This window comes from Coloeus monedula, assembly GCF_965178545.1.
Source record: "Coloeus monedula genome assembly, chromosome: 20".
In the NCBI taxonomy this organism is placed as follows: domain Eukaryota; kingdom Metazoa; phylum Chordata; class Aves; order Passeriformes; family Corvidae; genus Coloeus; species Coloeus monedula.
Genome location: NC_138800.1, coordinates 6,839,661 through 6,864,267, shown reverse-complemented (window position 1 = coordinate 6,864,267; position 24,607 = coordinate 6,839,661). Strand labels below are relative to the sequence as shown.

The 24,607-nt window shown below is 46.5% G+C and overlaps 1 protein-coding gene across 2 annotated transcripts in view; it reads left to right on the top strand.

Moving 5' to 3' along the window:
- The window catches only part of FAM222B (family with sequence similarity 222 member B), a 36,319-nt gene extending 16,981 nt beyond the window's left edge, over positions 1–19,338 (top strand). The window contains exons 2-3 of one of the 2 annotated variants that reach the window (XM_082294500.1): positions 9,003–9,130; positions 15,199–19,338. In XM_082294500.1, the coding sequence (XP_082150626.1) occupies positions 9,049–9,130; positions 15,199–16,763 (1,647 nt within the window). In that variant the 5' untranslated portion in view covers positions 9,003–9,048 and the 3' untranslated portion in view covers positions 16,764–19,338. The remainder of the gene's footprint in view (positions 1–9,002; positions 9,131–15,198) is intronic. The other variant, XM_082294501.1, reaches the window with a different exon arrangement.
- The last annotated feature ends 5,269 nt before the right edge of the window (positions 19,339–24,607 follow it).

Genomic DNA, 24,607 nt, shown 5'->3' with positions numbered 1-24,607 from the left:
GCTTTTACAGAGCAAGTGTGGAGGAGATAATGGTGATCTTTGTGAAGCAGCCACAGGAGAGGGAACTCGTTCATGTTTCCTTTCCCCTTTGCCTAGGCAGCTGTTTGCTGTACCTAAGAAAAACTTCCTTTTCAGATCTGGGAAAGCAAGAAAGCCGAGAGGGGGGAATTCTGCCCACGAGTGGCATGAGGAAGCTCACAATTCTTGCATGTCCTGTGTGGTAAAGTAAAGCCCAGAATTATGACCTCGTGCTTCTCCCACACATGGAACACATAGGAAAGCTGCACATAACCCTGTTCCTGCTGAGGATGTTGAGGTTATAACTGCAGGCTGTCCCCTATGGGAAAGGGGTCAGTGTGTATTTTGGTTTCTTATCACTTGAAGGCAGAAGGAAGTTGCATAAAGGATGGAGAATGTCTGTTGGTGGGAATGCATGGTACATCCACTGGGGTATGCGTGAGCAGCATCCTGTAGTTTGGTAGAGGCTGGGCTGTTCTGGGTTTCGTTTGGATGGAAGTCATCTCAACTAACCTTAATTTTCCCTCATGTTCACATGAGAACAGGCACACTCGTGTCTGTAAGTCTTGTTCCATATTTTAGAGCTGCTGTGATGTTAAGAGATGCTGCTGCTCGAGCATCTAGGAAGAAGTTGGGTTTAGTTTGCCCCGAGGATAATGGGTGCTTTGGAGGAAGGAATGTTTGTGCCTGACAGTATCTTGTTGAGGAAAATGGGATCTTTTGTGAATGTTACAGTGGTGGGTAGGGAGTCTTATTTTGCATTTTGAAAATAAAAATGTAAGCCTGTTATCCTGGGCAAGTTATTTTATGACAGTGCTGTGTTTACCTGGCCTGTGCTCTTAGCTGCTGTGGTTCAACTGCAGCATCGTTTGCTCTCTCCCCAAATATCCATGGAGCCATATGCACCCTGGAACACAGCTAAGATACATGCCAGGCTGTGTCTTCATCCCTGTTTCCCACCACTACAGCATGAAAAATTTGAAGTTAGAAGTTACCATATAAAAGGAGAGAGAAAATTAATTAAAAGTCAGAGTGCTTTAGTGTAGGGAAAATTGAGAGGAGGCAGATACAAAGTTATTCAAATTGCTTTTGACTTCAGGCAGGTCGATTTTCCTATTTCTTGCATATGTTCCCATGGTAAAAGTAGTATCTCATCTGTCTCACAACTGACCACTAGTATTTGTGTTTCAAGCACAGCCAGAAATCCTCCTTTGAAGCTTTGGCCAGGCCCTACAATCGTCCTGACTTGTCTTTTCTACATCTTTCCTTCACCTTAGGAGTGGCCTGCAACATCTGGCAAGACCTACTTTACGCCTGTGTTGTCTGTCAGCTCCTGCCACGTTGCAGAATACAGAGTTAAATCTAAAAATACTCTTAAAAAGAGGTGAGGGCTTTGAGCAAAGTAAAGTAAGCCACTGATTTGGGTCATGAAAGGGAATTGATGTCACTGGTTCTTCGTTGCAGCTTTCTTGAGCTAAGAAGTTCTGTTCTGAGCTGTGAAGATGCAGAGGAGCAGGGGTGAGCAAGTGGTGCTCAGGGCAGGGAAAGGGGATCTGTGTCCATTTGTCCCCAGGAGACTGCCCAGACCATGACCTTGTAAGCTGGATGTGAGAAGTCAAGGTGGTGTTAAATGCTCTGCAGTTTCATTTGTCTTCACAGTCTTCAGTGGTAGAAAACTGTCACCCACTGCTGTCCTTTAAACAAAGTGACCGTGGCATCAGGTGATTAAATGCTTCATCCAAAATTATGTCAGGAACCTGTGGTGAGCCAGATACTTCCCTCCATCTCTCCTGTCATAGACTAGTCCATCATCAGGAGACCACTGTTCTAACATAAATATGGTCGAAAAACCCAAAGCCGACTGTAGAAGGAGTCATGTGCAATTTTTGCCTGTGTCAGAGTGGTTATGTGGCTTCAGTAATGTTTGTTAAGTGCTTTGATATGCTTTGGTGAAGGACAGAGTGTTAATAATTAAAATTGTTAAGAAGTTCTGAAGTAGCATGGGGTTTGACGACCGCTTTCTGGTCTGTTAGTTAACAAAAATGCAAAATATAAATGGACGAATCAGCAGGAATTGAGTTGAACGCTCCCTTCCCCCAGCCACCTGCATGGGCTGAGCACAGAAAGCAGCTAATTGTCTGCTCTGCTGCAGAGATGAAAGAAGCTGGTCCTACAACAGGAAAGGCTATTGAACTGCATGAAGGTGGTAAATTATCAGCAGTGAAAACCTTTTGAGTCGGTATCTTTACGTGCTCAAAAAGTACATTATTTGTATTGGTATTGACAGCGTTCGGGGGCTGATAAAACCGGCGTCTGGTGACGTGAATCTTATGGTTCAGTGCCTGTAATTAAGAGGTCAATAAAGCTGAAACTTGTTTTTTGAAACTCTGCGCCATGGCCCTGTTTGGGTGTAGTTGAAGGGTGTGTTTGGTGAGGACGGGCCCTCATAATGGCTTTATCTTGGCCCAGCTAACGAGCTGTTTGCAGAACTGCTCTGATTTCCAGTGGGCAGACTGTAAAGCAGCCTCGTGTTTGTCCATTTTCCTGCTAGCAGTTCCATTTGCAGAGTGCAGGCAGGAGCAGGCTTCTTGCCAGCAACAGCTTCATTCAGATTAGGGCTTTAGTTCAATTATGTCCAATTAACTTTTATTGCAGATAGCAGTGATAATTACTTGCAAGTCAATTTTTTGGCTGTGGTTATCCCAGGGCTAAAGTCTGAGCTTGATGGATTTTAATAACTGAAGTGACGTATGGCTTTTCCTCTTTTTTCTTCTTCTTCAGGCCTCAATTAGATGAAAGGTCAGAAGCTATGTAAAAATCCATCTTACAATTAAAGCCAACTGTTCTACTCCTCAGCAGATGCGTAGTACTGTGTTTTAAAATAATCTCTTGGGACAGACCTAAAAAAAGGCTTTTTAAACTCTTAAGATCATAACCTTGAGCTGGCTGCTGCTTTATCTGAGGAGTGAATTTGATGGAGCTGATGTCACACGTGGCAATACCTGAAGCTGAGAGCCGCCTCCTTGGCTTTTTTTAGTGCACTGCATCCTGTTCCAAATTGCTCACCTAAAAGCCTTCAATGGTAGCCCTTGGGCATGAGGAGTGTGATATGAACAATATTCCATTTAAGTGCTGTTATCCCAAAGCTGCTTCCTTTTCTTCCCTATTGGGCGTGTCCATGCCAGCTCGGAGAGAGGAGCAGAGCTGTGCTATGGCAGCATTTAAATTCTCTCTCCCTTCCCCACCAAACTAATTTTGTTGTCGGAGTAACATTATAAATGGAGGTCAGCCTAAAAGGTGACGTGGTTTACAAGCAAAATCATAGTTAATTAAATGGCAAGAAGCAAAAATTGATTTGGATTGAAACTGTTGCAGGGCTCCACAAAAGGTCCACCTGAATGCAGAAAGCCAAAGGTCCTGTGCTGGCAGGTGCTGACAGTGCACTCCCCGTGCTACAAAAGGCACCTTTCTATTGTTCAGTTTCCTATTTATTTATCCCCAAGTACACTCGATGCTGTTGTGATTTATTGCCATTTCAGAGGGCAACTTCTCTGCCCACTGTTTTGCAGTTTTCCATTTATAAGGCATTAAGAGGATGTGATACCAGCCGGTGATGAATAATACGGTGCTAGTTTGGTCATTTTCTTCCAGGAAACGCTAAGATTTATCTCTGGCTCTTCAGCAGTCCTGGGAAAGGGCCATTCTGGTAAGTGCCCAAGAATAAAGGGGAGTTTGAGAGCTGGAAAAAGGCAGGAAGCCTGCAGGATGGGTCTAGACACTCTCAAGCAAAGCATGACTGCCTGGAAGGCGTTGTATTGAATGCTGAGGTTGGCAGGAGGGTTCATTGTCTGCCACTGACATGAACAAGTCTTTGAAACCCCTACATTTTAGGTTACTTTGGGAGAGGGAAAAGGAATTATTCTCCTTGGTGTTGAGCAGCCTGCCAGGGGGTAAATGAGACACTGAGTTTCCCTCGGAGCATGAAAATTGGCCTGGATTCAATTATGTTTCCTGGCAAGCTCTTGCAGACATTCGTACCAAAGAAACTTCACAACCCCAGTTAGTTTTTGTTGTTGCCTGCAGCATTTACGCGTTCTGAACTTGGCATGTGCCGCGTGCGCTCGGGGGGTTGCTGCAAATCCCGCCGGTGGCTCTGGTGGAGCTTCACGGTGGATGTGGAACTTCATGGAGCTACCTTGTGACTAAAGAGCAGAGGAGAAGCAAAGCATAGCAGCCACAAGCCTTTAACATCCCTCACACAGAGGCTCACGGGACCCCAGGGTGCTGGAAACTTGGAATAGTTTGGAGCTTTTGTGTGTGGGTGGATGCTCCCGCTTCCTCCTGGCCTCGGGGTTTGTGAATGAGCGCGCAGTTAATCGTGGAATTTCAAACATGCGTGTTTACTTTCAGGAACCTAACTTTAGACTTCACCAGCTTGCTTTCCTCTAAACCAGCTCAGTTTCCCATGTTTCACTGGCCAGGGGTGTTTTGTGGGGAGTTGTTTCCTTTGTGTTCTCACCCTGCAAGGCATGTCGGGAGCTTCAGAGGATGACGTATCTAAAAACTTGGCAATAACTGTATATGTGGTCCATTTATGTGATGATAAAGCTGTGTTAGAGTGTTAGAAATTCCCCAGTAGTTGCTTTACACCTAGGTTTTACTCTAGGTTGTGAAAGTACCCCCTGATCTGAGAAGCACAGAGGCAATAAATATTAAATGTTGAATATAATTCAGAAAACCATACATTTTTAAGTCAAGAAAGGCAGTATTGTGCTAAGTGCTACTGGAACTGATTCCTAGCTCTCCAGAGGTGTCCCTGGGCAGTGGGTGGATGCGAGTTCTTCCATCCTGGTGAGCCTTGTGGTGATAGGGGACACTCTGCTGCCTGGACCAAAAAACATCCTGATGTGCAGGTAAGGCTGAACGTAATAGTCATGAGGATGTGCCAGTAACCCCCCAAATCCCAAGCACTGCAAATCCCTCTTAAGCTTAACATGCTTTGATTTAATTATTAATAAATCTTAGTAGAGAAAGAAATCTGTTCACATGTCTAAACCTGCTATTTCCTGGAGCATCCTGCAGTACGTGTGCTGTTAAGATTATATCCCGCAGCCAGATTAGATTAAAATCACTTCAAAGAGGAGTATTTATTTATTTATTCCAATCTAATGATTGTTTTTCTCTAGAAAAATGCTTTATCTTTTTTTGTATATATTTTTTCAAGACAGAGTTCGTTGTGCTGCGTTTGGCAGTGTACAGAATCTGTTTAAAATGCAATTTAAAAACTCAGGTTTCCACGGTTCACAGCCCTCCATGGCTGGGTGCCACAGCCTACTGGTCAGATCACTCTCCAGTTTGCAGCTGACTGGTTTAGATGACAGTGTTACTGACCCTGGTACAGTAGAAAAGCCTCTCCATTCCAGTTCCCCCAGTAGCACACCATCCATCCTTGGAGGGGCTGGAGCTTTGCAGGTGCTGGTGCCCACACCAGTTGCCAGCGTAGAGCCAGAACTGCTGGTGAGAAGTCCTGATGTGCCAAGTTCAGTTTATCTCCTGCTCTGGACTAATTAGAAGGAATAAACCTGAGCAGGAGGGGCTGATGGGCCCAGCTGCCACTCTTGACACAGCCAGTAGTGCTCACCTCAAAGTCAGTTCATTTTAGCTGGTGATGAGTTGGAGTTGTCCATGCCAGCTCATGCTGAGGAGGAGTCAGGTCAGAAAGTAGTAGTCAGATGCTGAGTATCTCAAAGGGAATAAATATTAATTAATTTCTAACTAGAAAAAAATGAATGGGGTGTTTGTCAAGGTATTTCAAATGCTCTTGTTTTCAAATACTGAGATCTCGATTTTGAAAACCTGTATTGATTTCATAGAGAATAAAAACCAAAGCAGGATTTTAATTATAATAAAAAATTCAGCAATGGAGTTATGGTCAGCACTTCTATACAAGTCTGAATTTCTTTTTCTAGTGCTCAGCAGTGACCTAGATGTCATCAATTTGGTTACTGTAAATCAAGCTAAAAGAGCGATTTTAGGCTTCCACTTCAAATTATTTTTTTAAGTCCAGTATTTCCTTTAAAATTATTGTTGCCACCCCAGTCTTTTATGAACCTTTGGCATTACCTAAAACAATTATCTGCCTGCAGGAGCAACTTGCCTTTATAGCTCTCTCTCAAACATTGCTCTCCATATTGGAGCTAAAGCTTCTGTAAATACATGTTTTGACCTTCAAGGAAGCACTGCTGTCATGTAGCAGGAGCCTGGCTATTCTGAGGTGAATGCTGTGACCACTCCTAATCACTTGTTCTCTCTCCTAATGTGCCATTATCCTGTTTATTGCTGTGTGCACCTCGCTGGGGCACTTGAGCAAGAGGCTTTCTGAGAGCGTCACAGTTCAGGCTCTAATGAGCGTTAATGATGGAGCAGGTGAGCAAACCCTCCCAGCGTCTTGCTGCCAGAAATGCTGCTCCCTCAGTCAGAGCACAGCTGTGCTCTTTCAGGGCTGCACACAAACTTGCCATCAATTAAATACTGTTTTAGACACCGACCTCCTTCGGGCCTGCAGGGACGGGAAGTGAATCCTGGGCTGGCGTCAAACGTTATTGGAGTAAAAGGTGGCTGCTCAGGTGAATATGGGAATAGTGTGATCTGTTTTTCTGTCTACAGTGAAGGCTCTTAATTTTGTTTGTCTGCTTTTCACTGAGAAATAGGTCTTGTTTGTGCCAGCCTTCTGAAGTTGATGAAATGAGGAAAAAAGGAAAATACAATTATTATTTTTTTCTTGCTGACTGTGTGTGTTTCTGTTGCTTACTCAGGTAAAGCTCTGACAACTCACAGTGTTTTTTTTCTTCTGATTAAAAGGAGCTGGATTCTTGTTTTGTCTTTTTGGTCTTGCTGGGCATGATTTGGGAGAAGGAACTGCTGCCCACGGGCTGTTTGCAAAGTTTCACTGAATGCTGTGTACCCACAGTCACGACTGAATCTCATCTATAAAGGTCAAGCAACTTTTCAGCTCCTCAGGCAATTCCTGATGTTGTGGATGTGACAGGTCTTCAGTCATCATTTCTCAAAGACTCTGAGAGTTCCATCTCCTTCAGAGAATGAGAAGAGAATCCAGGTTTAGGTTTATTTTTCAAGTTTTTACATATCTTGGACTTCTAGCAATGCTGATTGCTGCTGTCTCCGAGGAATGAAATGGAGAATGATACAAACGTGCTCTGTTGGTGGTTGGGCTGTCAGGCCTGCACCTTGGTGAGGTGCTGTGTGTGTTTCTCACGGCACCAGGTCCGTGTTACTCTGCGTGGGAGGGTGAATGGGCAACAGCCTGCAGTTGTCAGGCTGACATTCAATGCCCAAAACTATTTTTGTTAGTCACAGTGGCACGCAGCAGGCTCACTCAGCCTCACTCGGTGAGCTTTGGAGAGCACTCGCTCAGTGAAGATGCGGAAGCTCTCATAAGTTAATGTTTGTATGAGATTTCTTGGCCGTTGGTTTAATCAACCTTTGCGTGTTGAGCTGAGGAGATGCATAAACATGGAACTAATGAACTGTACACAGTGAGTAATTGCTGTGCTGCAGGAAAGCTTCGAGTCCATGCTGTTCACTCCGTTGGTGCCAGTGTTCTGTGGGCAGTCTGACCCGTGCTGGTGGTCTGAGGTGAGGTTTCACATTCAAGTCTTCCAAAGGTCTCTGCAGAAATCTGCTGTTGGAGGTTTCTGGAGCATGAAGGTGGCGGTGCTGACGGTGTCACATCGCTGTCATCGCATTGTTTGTGCCGTCTCAGCAGTGAGATTCTTTTCAGAAGTGGCCTCTGAGAGGCTTTGGCGGATGTGGCTTCTCATGTCTGGGCTCGAGCTTTCTCCTTCCCACCCTTTTGATCTTTGAGTGCCTCCCCACTTGTTTTAATTGGGGTTTGTGAAACAATGACTGAAACTAAATCAGCTTACAAGTCTTGAATCCTTCAATTCTTTTCATGTTTTGGAGGTCATATAACAAGTCCCAAAGCCTTTCTAGCTGCTTCCTAGGTGCTTTGCTCTGTATAGCAGCATTGATGCTTGTGGACATCTGGACAAGGAGAAAAAAATCGACTGATTTCTCCAGCTTGGTTCTGTCACCTTGTTTCCCAGAATTCTCTAAAGTGCTGCAGCTAGGAGGATTCAAGCAGGGGCTTGGACCAGATGGCCTCTAGAGATCTTGTTCCAACTTAAATCTCTATAGTTCTAGTAACATTGGACACTTTGAGCCCCAGTTAGCCTTGTTGCTGGGATCCCTCTTTGCACAGCAGTGGTGGGATTTGAGGGGAGTTGTGTAGTGTTGAAATACAAAGAGCTTTAGTGCTCCATTTCAAGATTTGATTTCCAAAATGCTGGACCAAACAGAAGAGTATGGTGGCACCTCTGCAGCCCCTTTGTGCACATCTTGCTGTTGTCTGCCCCAGAGCAGCTTGGGTTAGTGAGTCTCTGCTGAAATTAAGGAAGTTGTAGCCATTCATCTTTCAGCCTAATGGACCACAGAAATTACAAGCTGTAGCATGCAGCTTAATCTTGCCACAAGGCAGAGTGCTGCATACTTTGCCTTCAATTTATGCATGCCATGCCTTTCTGTTAAATGCAAAAGAGCAGTTGACAGGGTTTCTCCAGAGAAGTTGCCTTGGCGGATACCAATGCGTTTCAACCTAGTGAAATGAGTGATGGTGGTTTCTTTACCATTCGTGACAACCACCTTTGAAATGTGAGGACAGAGTTATGGATTATTCTCTGTGTGTGAAGCAGCAGAGGAGAGCGAGGCAGCTATTTTGGTTTTAACCCTGCAGATGACCCAGTTCTTGAAGTATTTCCGTTGCCGTTAGGAGATGCAGTCAGGACTGGAGCAGCGGTTGTGCATCTGTGCTTGGTCAGGCCTTCACCCAGGAATGGCTCTTTGCCGCTTTCTTTTCTCTGTTCCTCCTTGTATTATAACTTTGAATTGTCTCTCTGTTGTTGCAGTGTGCAGAGGAGTGAATGCCCCATGTTGTGTTAGTGCCTGTCTGCCATGCTGGCCTGTCTGCCAGGACCAGGCGACCTCTCCTTTCAGCTTCTTTCTTACACGCAGATGAACACTGGACTTCAGAAATGTGAGTGATGTTTTGTCTGCAGGATGTGGTTAACTGTTAAATCTGGCTCTGGTACCGCTGTGACATAAACATTCAGGATACAGTGGGAAAACTGTTTAATGTAGAGTCTTTCTTTTGTTACACCTTCAAGGCATCTGTCAGTAATGGCTCTAAGAAATGGCTGTGGAGGTTCACGTGTGTGCAGCAAGCTCTCCTCTGTTCCTGGCTCTGCAAAGGTTAATTTTAACCACAGCAGGATGCAGCAAGTGAGGTTCCTGTGAGATTCGTGCCTCTCTGCTGAAAAGGTTTTGTACTAAAAGTGTGCCAGCTGATTTGATTCTCAGCACAACTTTTTCCTCAGTCTTTTTCACTTCCCTTCGTGCAATTACTCGTAGGTACCAGTAAAACTTGGATCAGTCTAATGCAAACCTTTTGAGGTCAGCAGCTCTTGCTCTATATACCTGGGGCTTATACTGCAAATATTAGTGAGCTAGCCCAAATTACTAAAGTTCAAAGTTTCCGTCTTCTTTCTGATGTCTCTTTGGTGCCTCTGAAAATATGTCTGCAGAGTGCTCTGATAATTCTTTTTTGATAACTTCAGTCATTTTTTTGCACTGGTATTTTTAAGAACAACTTGTGCTTGGGAATGTAAGTTTACTGACTAGAGATTTTTTTAACTCTTACTCTGTCTCTCCTCTTTATCACTGAAGTAGCACATTGATTGTTCAGCTGAAATTTCAGAAATGCCAAGGTGTCTGTGTACTTGGTTCTTAGGGCTGTGACCTGTCCCTTGTGTTTGAAATGTGCACTGGGAGATCTCAGTTTGCTGGTGCACTCGTTGCTTTTTAAACCCAAGTGATTTACAGTCCACTTGTAGCTAAATTGTTCATATAGTGAGGCTTGTGATGCTACAGAAAATAAATAGGGAAGGTACTTTTGCAGTTAAGGGTGACGTGCTCAGGGTCCTGGTCCTGCCAGAAGTGACTGGCACAGTTCACATACACACCTGAGCTCCCCCACAGCACTTCTGCTGACTCCATGGGCTTGGTTAATTGTAATGACACTCAGCAACAATAAAAATCTTCACTCACCAAAGGACTGGTGATGGCATCAAACTGGGCATCCCCTCCTTTCTCTTTCCCATTTCCAGTGTGAGCACTGCTGACAGCCTGTGGGGTGAGGACGTGCCCAGGTCCCTGCATTGCGTGAGGTTTCTTTGGCAGAGCTTAGTTCTGAAAGCAAAATGTTGAGGTTCATGTGAGGGCAGCTGTGCATAAATCAGGTATTTGCTAATTACAGCTTTACAAGGTAACATGCTGGTATGTTGGGCAGTTTTCCTCACCTGATGGTACCTGATGCTGTTTCTTGGAGATCTGCTGATCCATGTGCTGAAAGCATTGCTGTGTCCTGTTCTGTGAAGAGCTTTGGGAACTGCATTTCAAAGAATTTAGGACATAAAGTAGCTGGCAGGCACGGGCTGGCAGTGGTAATGCTCAGCTGTTGGGTTTGTTCTGATTTATATGGAAGATGAGGCTGCTGGTACAGACCTCGCTCAGCCCCACTGCAGATGTGGGTATGATTAATTGGTGCATTTCTCTCGTGCTGGAGATGCATGAGTAGCCCAGCCCCTGGCCAGGGCAGAGCTGAGTTAATGAGCATTTCTTAATGAACAGTGACTTGTGACTTTCGATGGGGGGTGGAAGCAGGATGTAATAATAGTGCTATTGCTTTTATAAAAGGCACAGAACTCCACAGGATTGCCTTTCTTCAGATTTGGAGTGTTTGTATTAATAATTTTTAAGTGTAGTTTTCTAGATCAGACTTGTTATCAGTGCTTAAAAATCCCCATTGGCTCAATTACCTTTTTTTTCCTATATTCACTCTCTAATAAGGGGCTTGTTCTTACAAGTGGTCTGTACAGTAGGAGTTTGGTAGATTAATATGCACATATTTTTTCCTTTAGAAACTGATGACTACAGGACTTGCAATTTCAGTATTTTTTGCTGGATTCCAGCCTGAGTTCAGACTAACCCTGTAATTCACCCTTTTCCAAACAGGGGATTTCTCACTGACTCCGATGTTCTCTCCTTCCTCCCAGTGACTCCAGTATAAACCTGACTGGTCAATTGGCATATTTGAGGCAAGATTGTTCAGGCTGTGTCTGCAGCTGCTGTTGGACATTAGCAGTAGTGCCAGACCTTCTGGAGGAAAAAAGGGTAATTTTTTTGTGACAATGGTGCAAAATCAAGTGAAAGGTGCTTCTTAGGAAGTATTTTGTTGCAGGGGGGACATCAGAGAAGAGGAGATTGGACTGAACAGGGGTTCATCAGCTAAACTGAGTCTTTTTGGGAGGCCTCTATCTGTAAAGCCTTTAGAGAAACTGTTGAAATGGTGGTTTTTATGCAGAAGATGGACGCAGCTGGTTCTGGCTTGTCCCAGTGCAGGAGCTCTTATTAGGGTGGCACTCCTGAAGGCCTGTTTGTGTTTTGTTTAATGATAATGAAAATTTAACCATAGGCAGCTTTTAAAAGCAGTGGGTTTTAAAGTCTTAATGTGAAATGCATTTAAAAGATGTTCCATTAGTGCTGAGGTGAGGCAGGGAAATCTGTCTCATTCCATGACAAAAATAGCTCCAGTGGTGAGACCAGGAGTGTGACCAGAGGACTCAGTTGCCACGGGATTAGCAGGAGTTGTGAACTTGCAGCTCACCAATTTATTGGGGTGATTGCTCATATGCACAGCTTTGCTTTATAATCAACATGAAATAATTACTTTTCAATAAAAGTATTCTGCCTTGCATTCACCATTAGGGAGCTTCCTGGAGCTCATCTCATTGTTTTCTTAATGAAGCTTCTTCCTTTGCCGTTGCCTCATCGTTTTATTATGGCCTGATCTGGAATTCTTGCTCTTGCACATAGATGATGATATTCCAATACCAGCATTTTCTTTCAGACTGTTCTAGCAGGTTTTCCATTCACTTAGTTACCAGAACTAATTGTTCTTTGTTGGTTTGTAGGATATTTGTATGGGATATTCAGACTCTCGCTCACCCCGTAACGCCTTTCTGCTATTATTTTACTGCCTTAATTATTACAGTCATGGAGTCTTGCCTATGGAACTACTAGCAAAGCACATTGGGACACTCAGAAATCATCACCTTCAAGCCTGAGTAACGTGGCTGAGTTAGCCTGTAGTAAAAGGAACATCATCTCACCTGTACATAAATCAGGTGCTGTTTGAAATGGTGGTTGAGTTCAGAAGATCCCATCCACGTGGTTTAAAAGATGGTTTGCCTTCAATAGGATGCCAAACTTGATGCTGGGGTGTTATTAAAGTTTAGCTGAGGGGTTATTTTTTCTCATTAGAGGAAAGAGTTCTTCCAGGTTTGGGATTAGAGGCGTGTCTGACTGATGGTTGCAGCCTGTTCAAACATCCATGTTTTAGCTGCTTCCTGAAAATTCTGTGTAACAGAAGATCAGATGATTGGAAAAGAGAATATTCAGTGTATTTGTTTAGTGTTTGTATTTACCACCTAATTCTCTGATGTGCCTATAGAAATGTAAACCAGGCTGGGAAACTTTGATGGCAAAGGTGTCTTAAAGTATCTACTTACTTTTTCATCTGAAAATAGAAAGTGACAGTGTCTGCAAGCATAACATAAACTATAACACAGACAGGTATGGGCTCCTTTGTCCTTTGGTTCTTCTCTGGTTCATGGGGGGTTGCCAGGGTCATGTCTTGGGGAAGAAACAGACCTTAATGAGCATGGGCAATGCTAAAAATAAAGGTTGGGAGTTCATGAAGGCCTTGGCTTTTGAGGCAGAGTAACACTGGCAAATGCCATTCGGAGGCTCTCCTCTCTGTTAGGAGCACAGTAGCTCGCTCAAAAGGGCAGCTATAAACCACCTGCCTGCAGAGACAGGTACAGAGATGTGCACAGAGAGGATGTTTGGGTTAATATTTCCTTTGATTAAGAGAAAGGGATGATATGTGCCAGTGTCTGGACAGCACAGGGAGTACAAGTATAACCGGCGCCGTGGTACGAGCTGTGCTGGACATGTAAGACAAACTGCTCGTAAAGCTTCTTATTTCACAAAAGATATTTTTGATACTTCTATAATTAACCTTTTTTTTTAGTATCCATCCTGTTTTCCATTTTCTGACCCTTCCTTTCTGAAAGTGAGAGCTCTTAGAGCAGAGCTGCTCTCCCTCACCTGTGACAACGGGAAGCTGCAGGATGCAAAGAGAGAAGTGGCTGGTACTCATCTTTTGGAGGCAATTTGCTTAAAAGAATCAGAGGTGGCTTTTCAAGAGGAAGGGCTGTTTGCCTGGGAGCAGCGAGCTCTTCGCTGGAGCATTAAATTTCCTTGGGTCAGAGGGCCAGATATGAGGCTGGGTGTTCTTAGGAAAAAGGATGGGCATTTTTTTCCAGTGAACTGTTTGCAAGGTGAGGCGGGGGGAGGAAATCAAGCAAAAGCTAAATTGGATTGTCAAAGCTGCTAGCCATTATTTGAAGATTATAAAATCAGCAGGAATTCCATAGGAGTTCGGCAGCAGAGCTGTGGTGGGAAACAACCCAACTCTCTGCTTGGAATATGGTTATGGCAAGAGACACACAAGCATTTCCTTAGATTTCTGGAGTTCTTTGCAGAAGCAGTCAGAGCTTGTGAGCCAGGTAGGTATCTGGTAAATCAGAGGAAGTGAAACCACACCTCTGTCTGCAGAAACCTTTTGCCTATATCTGGGGAGTAGCATGTTTTTAATCTTGTGAGAGAATCACATCGTTTTGCCACGTGATGTGGGGATGGTGTCCTTAGCAAGATGGCCACCCTGAAAAGTCAGCTGAAGAAATAATTGCAGGCCATAAAATAATCAGCCTCCTTCCATTTGCTGAGCTTGGGCCGACAAGAGCTTCCTAATGGACAGAAAGACACTCCAAGTGCTTTCAGATGTCAGCAGCTAGGAAGGGAGTGGGGTGTAAATGGAGGCTTGAGCTGAAGCTTTGATGTATATTGGTTTTGCAGGGCAAGGGTTTGGTAGGGGGGGGCATGCAGAAGCTGCTTAGAAACTTCCCCCATGTCTGATGGAGCCAGTGCCAGCTGGCCCCAGGACGGACACGCTGCTGGAATAACAGATTTAAGAAGGGGGAAAAACCTGCACAGCTGCAGCTGGAGAGAGGAGTGAGAATATGTGAGAGGAACAGCTCTGCACAGCCCCCCAGGGCACTGCCGAGGAGGGGGAGAAGGTGCTGCAGGCACCAGAGCAGGGATTCCCATGCAGCCCATGGGGAAGACCATGGTGAGGCAGCTGTGTCCATCTCCCTGTGCTGTGGAGGGGGAGAAAGTCAGGAGTGAAGTTGAGCCCGGGAAGAAGGGAGGGGTGGAAGGAAGGGATTTTAAGATTTGGTTTTATTTCTTATTACCCTACTCCGATTGGATTGGTAATAAATTAAACTTAATTTCCCCAAGTCTGTTTTGCCCATGAGAGCAGTTGGTGAGTGGTATCTTCCCTTGCTTATTCTGACCCTGTGTTTCTTCTTCCCTGCTCAGCTGAGGAAGGGAGTGACAGAGCAGCTTTGGGGGCACCTGGTGCCCAGCCAGGGTCAGCCCACCACAGTGTGGTTCCCACTTCAGGATTACAGGGGCTTCATGTTTAATTCATAACTTTTCCAATTTTGAGTTCCATGGTAAAAATACCAAGAGTGGCTTGAAGAGCTATGGCTTGAGGCAGCTTAAATTAAGAGAATAAAAACCAGCCCACCACTGCCCGCTGGGAGGAATATTTCAGCTGGAGACAATCTGATAATTGTAACACCTTCCCTGTTTTTGTCCAACTGCAAACATACTGTGATGAGAACGTGGTTTTGTTTTGCTCCTCTGGGCACGTCTTGCCTTAAGCTGATCTGGGGCTTGTGTTGGTCACCAGGTAATAAAGGGAATGAGGTACCTGCCACATGACCCGCTGGTCTGGCAGGATGAAGTTTTCTTCCCTCTTGATTCCTTGGAGGTTTTCTGCCCTTGTTGTGTGAGTGTCTTGCCCTGGGGTTGATCCCTTGCTTACCAGAACTGACGAATTTCCTTTCTCCGCAGGGGACACTACACAGAAAATGAGATCTGCACAGTATCCTACCCCAGCAGAATTGGATGCTTATGCTAAGAAGGTCGCCAACAATCCACTGACTATAAAAATCTTTCCAAACAGCGTCAAGGTTCCCCAGAGGAAACACATACGCCGTACTGTGAACGGACTCGATACTTCGGGCCAGAGGTACAGCCCCTACCCATCTCAGGCCACCACGAAAACGGGCCTGCTGGCCATAGTCAAATCCCCAGCGAAAGGAATCATCAAGGACTTTGACGGGACGCGGGCGCGCCTGCTGCCGGAGGCGATGATGAACCCCCCCTCCACGCCGTACGTTGCACCAAGCACTTTATCCCACCCCCAGGCGCTCGCTCGCCAGCAGGCTCTCCAGCATGCACAGACTTTGCCGCACCCCCAGAGCATCCCGCAGCACCCTCAGGGTATTCCACAGCCACCCAGCTTACCGCACCCTCAGGGGATCCCGCAGGCGCTGCCGCACCCGCAGAACGTGCAGCAGCCGCAGGGCTTGCAGCACCCTCAGACCATGGCACACCAGACCCTGCAGCACCCCCCGAACCCGCTGCTGCAGCCGGGTTTACATGGAGGCAGAAAGATGCCGGATGCAGACGCGCCGCCGAATGTGACCGTGTCTACCTCAACCATTCCCCTCTCTATGGCTGCCACCCTGCAGCAGAACCAGCCACCGGACCTGAGCAGCATTGTGCACCAGATTAACCAGTTCTGCCAGGCCAGAGCTGGCATTAGCACTACCTCAGTGTGTGAGGGACAGATTGCAAACCCCAGCCCTATAAGTCGCAACCTGCTTATCAATGCAAGTACCAGGGTATCTACTCACAATGTCCCTACACCCATGCCTTCCTGTGTAGTAAACCCTGTCGACCATGCTGCTGCTGCTATTCCTCCTGCCTCTGTTAATGTGCCCATGGTCAATATTAACAGGGTGCCACCCGCCTACCAGAACGAAATCAAATCGGTTGCGTGGAACCAGCACCAGCTTGCACATCTGCAGCAAATGTGTGGGGATGCTGCTGGGCCTGCTGGACTCGCAGGGAAGCACCCTCAGAGAGAGATTGCAGGGCAGAGTTTCCCTGGCAAAACTTCCAACTACCCTCAAGAACTGTGCATGGGCCAGTCCTTCAGCTTGAAGCCCCCCATCGAGAAGCCTACGCCTTCTCCGCCTGTGAACGGGTTGCAGGGACCTTTGCCATATACCAATGGGCACTATTTCCAGCCCCTCTGGAATAACATTCTGCCCACACCCAACAGTGACAGCTCTGGGTCCCAGGACCTCGCCATGCCTTTCCACGGGGGACAGCCAGCGGGAGCGCCGCTGGATTGTGCAGGAGGAACTCATTTCAGAGCTGGAGCTGGCCCATCCAGCCAGAATAATGTGATGCAGACCATGGATTACCTAAGTGGGGACTTCCAGCAGTCCTGCTTCCGAGACCAGAGCATGGCCGTGCTGGGAAAAGTCCATCGGCCTCCCATGAACCGAGCACCTGAACCAACCGATAGTCGAAATCTTCATATTCAACACCCAGGGTATAGATAGGCTGCAGTCACTTTCACAGACAAAAAAATTATAGGTTTTAGTCTTAATTTTAATTAATAAGCAAGGCGTTTTTAACTTGCAAACTTGTGTGATCATTATAGTACCCATTGGAAGAAGACATACTGTATATTTAAAGAGCTTTGCTTACATGTTATCTCTCTCCTTTATGCATCAAATATTTAACATGCCTTTTGTGTCAAAGAATTTCATTACACTACTTCACGCCACAGCTGTTTCCTCACTGCAGAGTTCCCCTTTGTGCAGCTTTTCTTTGCCTTCTGCTGAGCAGCTCCTCGCTGGACTGAGGTTGAGTTGCTGCAGGGTTTCGCAACCGCATCTGTTCTCCAGCTCCGGCGAGAGCGAGGTAGCGTAGCTGCTTCCATTTCCATCTCAATTTCCTCACAAGATTAAGAGCAACAGAATTTTGTCAGGGAGTAGGGCTTATTTTCAACTCGAAAGCCCATTTCATTAATGCATTAAACATTGACCATTTGCACTGTCTAGAGGCCTGTGTAATTGAAAAAGAGCCTACGTTTGAAAAGAGCCAGCTAGGGGTATGTATTTAGGCTTTAATGGAGGGAGAAGCTTTTCAGCTGTTTCTTGCCCACGTTCATCATTTAGACTTTGTCCAAAGTCAAAAGTCTCTGGCAGGTTTTTCTGATGCTTTCTGTTTTCTGGACAGGGTATGGAGGAGGGGAACGGCGGGTTTGGGACGAAGGCAGCCACAGGGAGCTGCCTTTCATCGTGTTCCCCCTCCCCACTGCCCTTCCACCAGCCTCAAAGCTCACGTTGTCTGAACCCCTCGCTGCTAGGAGTCTGGCCAGCCTCATGTGAAGGGAATCCAGACCCACTGACAACTCCAAAAAGGGTTCAGCCACTTCTCTGGTAGCTGGAATTACTGTCAGGGTGAGGAGGTGTAGCTCAGCCCATCCCCGGTGCAGCGAGCGCAGTCCCGCTGTGGGATGGGAGGTGGTTGGTCTGAATCAAAGCTCCTCTCACAAGCCACTGTGGGATTGACAGTCCCCTGTTCCTCTCCATCAAAACCCCCCAGCGGATTTAATGGAGCAATTCTTCCCCCTGGGAATTAGCGAAGCTATTTACAACATCCCTTTTTCCCAGGGTCTCGGTGCCTAACTCCTTCTGTTCCTTCCCCACGTCACTTCCAGCAGTTGAGTCAGTGACTGTAGGACACTAACTACTGGCTAACCTCAGCATCGTGTTCTCCTCAGTGTACCAAAACATCCCTTTCCTTTCTAACAGCCGAATCTGTTGTAAGTAGAAAATTCCTCATCTCTGTTAACGAGACTAATACTTGAACATAATGATCACAATCAAGTTTGGAAATTAAAAAAAGAAAAAAAAACCTAAAAAAAAAAGAAGAAGAAGAAGAAAAAATTTAAAAAAATAAATGCATTGATTCTTTCTATGTACACTGGCTAAAAAATATTGCTCTACACTGTAACTTTTAAGTGTAATATTTCTGTATGAATGTCGCCTGGTAGTGTGGGTTTGAGTAGCATTGTGTATGGGTGAACCCACTGGCCTCTGCCATCCACTGGCCTCCCTCACAGCCCTTGGAAAAACAAAGCCTTAAGTATTTGCTCCTTGAACTTTCCTTAATGAGCATGGTTTAAAAATCTTAAAAGACATCATACAAAATTTAAAAAAAAAAAAAAAGTTAAAAAAAAACAAGTTTTGAAGTGACGTCATAGTTGGCTAGAGATTCTTAAACGTTTTTCGTAAATGGGAAAATTAGAAAACATTTATTTGTATTTTTTTAATTTAGAACGTGTAGTCCTGGGCTGTAACAAATATTTAGGTTTCAAAGCTTAGCAGAGTACGTTTCTGACTCCTTGCGTAAGTTAGTACACTTATATCATGTCATTATTTAAATTCTTTTAAGTGTACTATAACCCGTTCTTTAGTGGTAACTCCTTAGCAAAGTTAAGCAATTTGACTAAAGACGGATTAAATTATGTGTTGGCTTGTGTTGCCTTATATTTAAAAAAGGAAAAATTGCCTGATTGTGTTATGCCAAATGATAGCAACATGAAGTCCTAATTTATTGTTTATAATCGTATTCCTGCAGTCTTTGTGAAAACTGGTAAATATACATCTATGAAAGAACGAAAATCCTGAGGCTTTTCATGCAATATTTTTCTGAATCCATTCTCTTGGAGCCAGAGTTCGAGTCTGAAGCTGCTTCTCCTACAGTCACCCCGTCGTCCTCCACGTCCCAAACCCAACCCCAGCGAGGGCTGTGCTCTGACCTCACCCCTCCCTGCCCAGTCAGTCACTGTAAGGTGTTCTGCTACCTGAGTCCGTACCTTTTTACTAAATAAAACCTTGGCCTCTCCTCTGTTCCGTAGCCTGCTCTAAATCTTAACCCAGACTGTTATTAAAAGCTGATTTTTAACTCCTGCTCTTCTCCCGAGAGCCTGAGCAGAGTCCTGTGCCGTGGTGGTGGTTGCCTGGGAGGTGTTTCGGTGGTGTTGGCAGCACGCTGTGAGTTTTTGGGAACTGTTCTGCACAGGTACAGCCACGACCTCCGAGGCTTTGCCCCGGTACAGCAGGACCGGGAAGCAAAAATCCTGCTGAGACTCATCCAGGTGGGACATTGCTTGAAAAAATAAGAATCATTTTACTATTAAAATATACTGAAACCTTTCCTTTTGGTCTGGGAGTGAGATTTTTCTTTGAACCGACCCTTTTCACCTCTGCAGCAGCCCTGTTGTGATGGGATCTCCATCCTTCCCTGCTCATCCCTAAAGAGAAACACTGTCCTGCCTCATTCCCAGGTGGAATGTTGGGAGCAAAGGTTGGATATGTGGTGTAGGTGCCCAGGGTGGGGGTCTGGCCGTGGCACTGTCACCAGGGTGAGGAAGGGAGGAGCAGAGGCTCTGTGTGGTAGGAACTGTGCCCTGCTCTCCTGGAAACATGGAAAAAACTCCCGTGGTTTTTCTCTCTTTGCCCTGTGCAGAATTAAGAGGAACCAAAAGGCTGGGGATGCTCCCTCCCCCTGGGGCCTCCCACCTCGTGGGTGGTCACTGACCTTTGGGGCTCACACGGCTGCTCCTCTTGCCTTTCTGTCCATCTGTCCATCCGCGGGTCAGTGCTTTCCCCACCTCTGACTCCAGCACAAGGCTCTGCTCCCTGCTGGATCCTGGGTGCTTGCTCTGTTCCTTGAGGAATGAGTAAAGCTCAGGTGTTCCCTGAGCTCCTCACCTTGCCTCCCCATTCCCATTCCCACACCAGGATCTCGAGGTGGACATTAGGAAGATCCTGGGAAGGATAAACACAAACATGGTGTGAACGCTTCCACAGGGAATCTGTGTCCCGTGTTTGGAGCAGAAGCTTTGAAGCTGTTCAGCCACAAGCCCAGTTTGTTACAGCCCAAAGTGAACATTTTATAAAAGACACTTGTGAATTTTCTTTAAGCTTTCCATATCAGATGTCTCCGGGGGCCTTGGCCTCTCCCGTGGAAACTGAACAGAGCTGTTTGCTGGGGATCACTGGGGAGAGAACTGGGAATTGCTGCTGTGTTTCATTAAACCACAAGACTGATGATAAAGGCTGCTGCTTCTGTGCCAATTAGAATTTTTTTATTATTTTGTCCACAGGAAAAATAAAAGCCAGAGACCTTTTATGCAGTGTGATTGTGTAGGGCTTGTGTGGCCATGGAGCCACAGAGTGGGTGCTTGTCCCAAAGGGAATTTGGGGAAGGGTCTCCATGGGTTTCTGGGATAGGAATGTATCAGGCAGAGCCTGTCTGCCTGCTCCAGTAAGAGCATTAGGAAGGTCTGGGGAAAAAAAAAAAAAGAATTTCAGGCAGAAAGGTGCTGAAACAATGATAAAAAGGAGGAAGGGGAGGAGGAGTGGAGAGGGGGTTTGAGTCCTGCCAAAATTTTAAAGGGAATTTGTAACATTTGCAGTCACCTGGAAGATGGGACCTGGCAGGGTTTCCTCCCCTCTCCCAGGATCGTGCATCTCATTAATCTTTGCTTCCATCTCTCAGAACAACTTGACCCAAACCCCATCTCCTGCGCTCGCTGCAAACCTGAGCATCAAAATCCCTCTTCCCTATTGCTCCCAGTGTTCCCCAAATACTCTGGACATTTGGTTCCCACATGGTTTTCCTGGAATTCGGGCGAAACCAGGCAGGTTAGCCTGGCTGAGCTTAGGCAGGAAGAGCTGTTTGCCCACAGGCACTGCTGCATCCCTCTCCAGCATCCGGAAATTCCGAGGGCGGCACTCCATCCAGCAGAGCTTCAGGATCCCCCTCTCCTTTGACTCGAAGCTTCTTTGGTATCTGGTTTCTTCATCCATCCCCCCCACAGGAAGAATCTCTTCTGCATGGAGTTTTCAGGAGACTTTCTCATCATCTTTGCAGCTGGACCTGCAGAGAGGATCTGGTGGATAACAATCCAGCAGGGACTTGGTGTGAGCAGCTGCTGCCTCCTCCATAGAGGGATCACCTGCAGCCACAGCTAAACTGAGGGCTTTGAGTAAAATCCAACCTTTTAAAACTTCTCCTTTAGGGCCAAACAGGTTTTTCTTCCAAAGATTTTAACCCAAGGTAGGCAACACCCAGATGTTCTCCAACAGCTCCGTCATCTCGTGATGTTCAGACAGGAGCAGTGCTGGGGATGCTGCAAAAACTCAGAGCTGAAAAAGGTCCTGCTCCATGTGGGGTTTGGGGGGTCCAGAGGGTGGAGGAGCCAAAGGAAAGGGGCAGATTTTGGTCAGCTCCTGGAGGAGCACACATTGGACACCCTCCAGCAACAGGTGCCTTTTGGATGCTCTTTAACGTTCAGCAGAGTCAAATTGCAATAAAATTACTGGAGTGTTTTATCTGCTTAGTTTAAGTTAATTTCAAAGCAATTTGGTACAGGCTGTTGATTCTGCTGGGGTGGCTGCACGCCTGAGAGATGCACCGACAGTGCAGTGAAATTGCACCAAAAAACTGCTGTGAAACCTTGGCAGCTTTCACTGCCCTCCAACCCCAGTCCAGGGGCAAAAGGGGAGGGAAGGAGCCCAGCTGGGTCTTTAATAAAAGATGTGCAGAGCAAATTTTTCTCACATTTTTCTCCCTGTACAACTACCAATGTCTGGTTTCATTGTCTTGGAGAAGAAGCATCAAGAATCAGCACAAATCAGGGCTCTGTGACGTGGTTTTGCCAAAAATCCTCCCTGTCTACAATCCCGAAGAGCTTAAAAAGGTTTGGGGGTTATTTAGGGCATCTCCACTGTGGTGGGGGTCTCACACAGGCAAAGGGCCCTCCAGGTGGGGTCTCCCTGGATTTTTGGGGTGTTTAATAAGGTTTTCCTCTCTGATTGAGCATCTTCTGGAGTTCCTTCCAGCATCCCAGCGATGTTGGGACAGCGGAGCAGGGAGTGAGCTGGCAGAACAGACCTTTGGAAGAAACCCTCAAACCAACAAGTTTCCAGGAAGTTTATTTTTAAATTTGGTATTTGAGGCTAAATTTAGTAGCAAAAAATCGATTGGTCTCCCTCTCCTCCCTGAGCATTAAGAGCATCTCCTGCTGCTGCTGCTGCTCTGCAGCCCAGGCCTTGCCAGGGAATGCTGAAGGTTAAGAGGTGCTCCAAGATCCGGCTGACATTTCCAGACGTGCCCAGGTAAATGGAGCTGGAGCGCGGTGCCAGCGCCGCTGGAGAGCGGCACCCAACGGCACATCCCGCAGAAATGGCTGGAAAGGGGCAGGAAAAAGGGAAAAATCAACCCAAGTGGGGAAAGCAGAGCTGGGAGTTGGTCCCTGAGGTGGGGACAGGGACAACTCCAAGCTCCCAAGGTTGTTTTTACCCCTCCTTGGCTTCCGTGGGCTCATCCAGGAGATGCTTCCTCCAGCACCACTTCCCACTTAGTTCATAAATTATATATGGATTTTGGTTTGATTTGATTTGATTTGATTTCTTTTAAGGCAACTGCTTGCAACAAGGGGCTGCCAACCCCCTGTGTGTGGCCTGGTCAGAGGGACAGGGCTGTCCCTGTACCGTGTGTGTGTGTATGGGGGGGTATGTAGATATATATACAGACAAATAAAAATACATAAATAAAATATACACAATAAATATAAAAATATAAAAGATTAGAATTAAAAATTTGAAATTTATGAACAGCTACTAAATTTAAATTAAATGTATAATATGAAAGATGAAATACATGTAAATATCTAGATAAAATTTCTATAATGTAAAATGTATGTAATATAAAATACTAAAATATTATATAAAGCAATTATATTATATTGATGTATTCAATTTTCATATAATAATCTAAATATATAAAATTTAAAAATATTTTTAAAGTATTATATATATAAAAATATTAACGATAAAATAAAAAGCATAACGTAAGTAAGAATAAAATGTATATTTAATAGAAATGATAACACTTTTAAAATGCAATAATTCTATACGATAATTATTATAATTATCATTCATTAATTTAAATTATAAGGCTGTAAATGTCTATTAACACTTTGTCTGCCCGATGTCCCCGCTTCCCCTCCCCTCGGTCCCCGCGCGGCGGCGCCACCGAGCCGAGCACCGGGAGGGGGACACGGGACACCGGGACCGGCTGGAACCGGGCACAGGGATGGGCTGGAACTGGGCACCAGAATGGGCCAGCGCGGGTCACCAGTATGGGTTGGCACTGGACATTAACACAGGGGTGGTACTCGGTACCAGTACAGGCTGAAACTGGGCACCACAGTGGGCTGATAACTGGGCACCAGTATGGGCTGGCAATAGTCGCCACTTTGGGCTGGCACTGGGCACCAGTACAGGCTGGTCCTGGGCACACTGGGCGCCAGTATGGGCAAGAACTGTCCATCGTTAGGGGCTGGCATCAGAAATCAGTATAAGGCTGGCACTTGGCACGAGTGTGGGGTGACACTGGGTGCCAGTGTGGACACCAGTACAGGCCGGAATGGGCTGGCATCAAACACCAGTTTGGTGGCCCAGTATGCCACTGAACACCAATACAGGCTAGAACTGGGCACCAGTACAGGCTGGTACTAGGCAGTGGTGTGGGCTCGTATTGGGCACCAGTACGGGCAGGAACTGGGCACCAGTACAGGCTGGTACTAGGCAGTGGTGTGGGCTCGTATTGGGCACCAGTACGGGCAGGAACTGGGCACCAGTACAGGCTGGTACTGGGCAGTGGTGTGGGCTTGTACTGGGCACCAGTACGGGCAGGAACTGGGCACCAGTACAGGCTGGTACTGGGCAGTGGTGTGGGCTTGTACTGGGCACCAGTATGGGCAGGAACTGGGCACCAGTACAGGCTGGTACTGGGCAGTGGTGTGGGCTTGTACTGGGCACCAGTATGGGCAGGAACTGGGCACCAGTACAGGCTGGTACTGGTACCAGCATGGGCAGGAGTACTGCCCAGTTGCCCAGGGCCCCGTGCTGCCACACCGGGCTGGGACCTGCCCAGGGGGACATTCCTGGGGGGGAGGGAAACGAGGTCTGGGGACACCCCCGGGAGTGCTGCCCCCCCAGCCCAGCCAGGGCCGCAGGGTGCAGCTAATTAGGGGCTAATTGCATTAGGCCGGAACAGCACTAATGCAATTGTGGGATTATCCTGCAGCGACAGCGACCCCCCCCATTGCTGCCGGGGTGACTGGGGGGGGGGGTCAGACACATGGACCTGGGGCCTGATCCAGCCCGACCCCCCCAGTCTGCCCTGCTGCCCCCCACCATTGCCCATCCCCTGTCTGCTCGGGATCCCAGCTTCCCCTGGGGCGTTAATTACCCCGGCGCTAACGAGGGGCTGATGGGGCGGAGGGGGGGCCTGCAGGGAAAGAGCCCCCCGGGGCTGA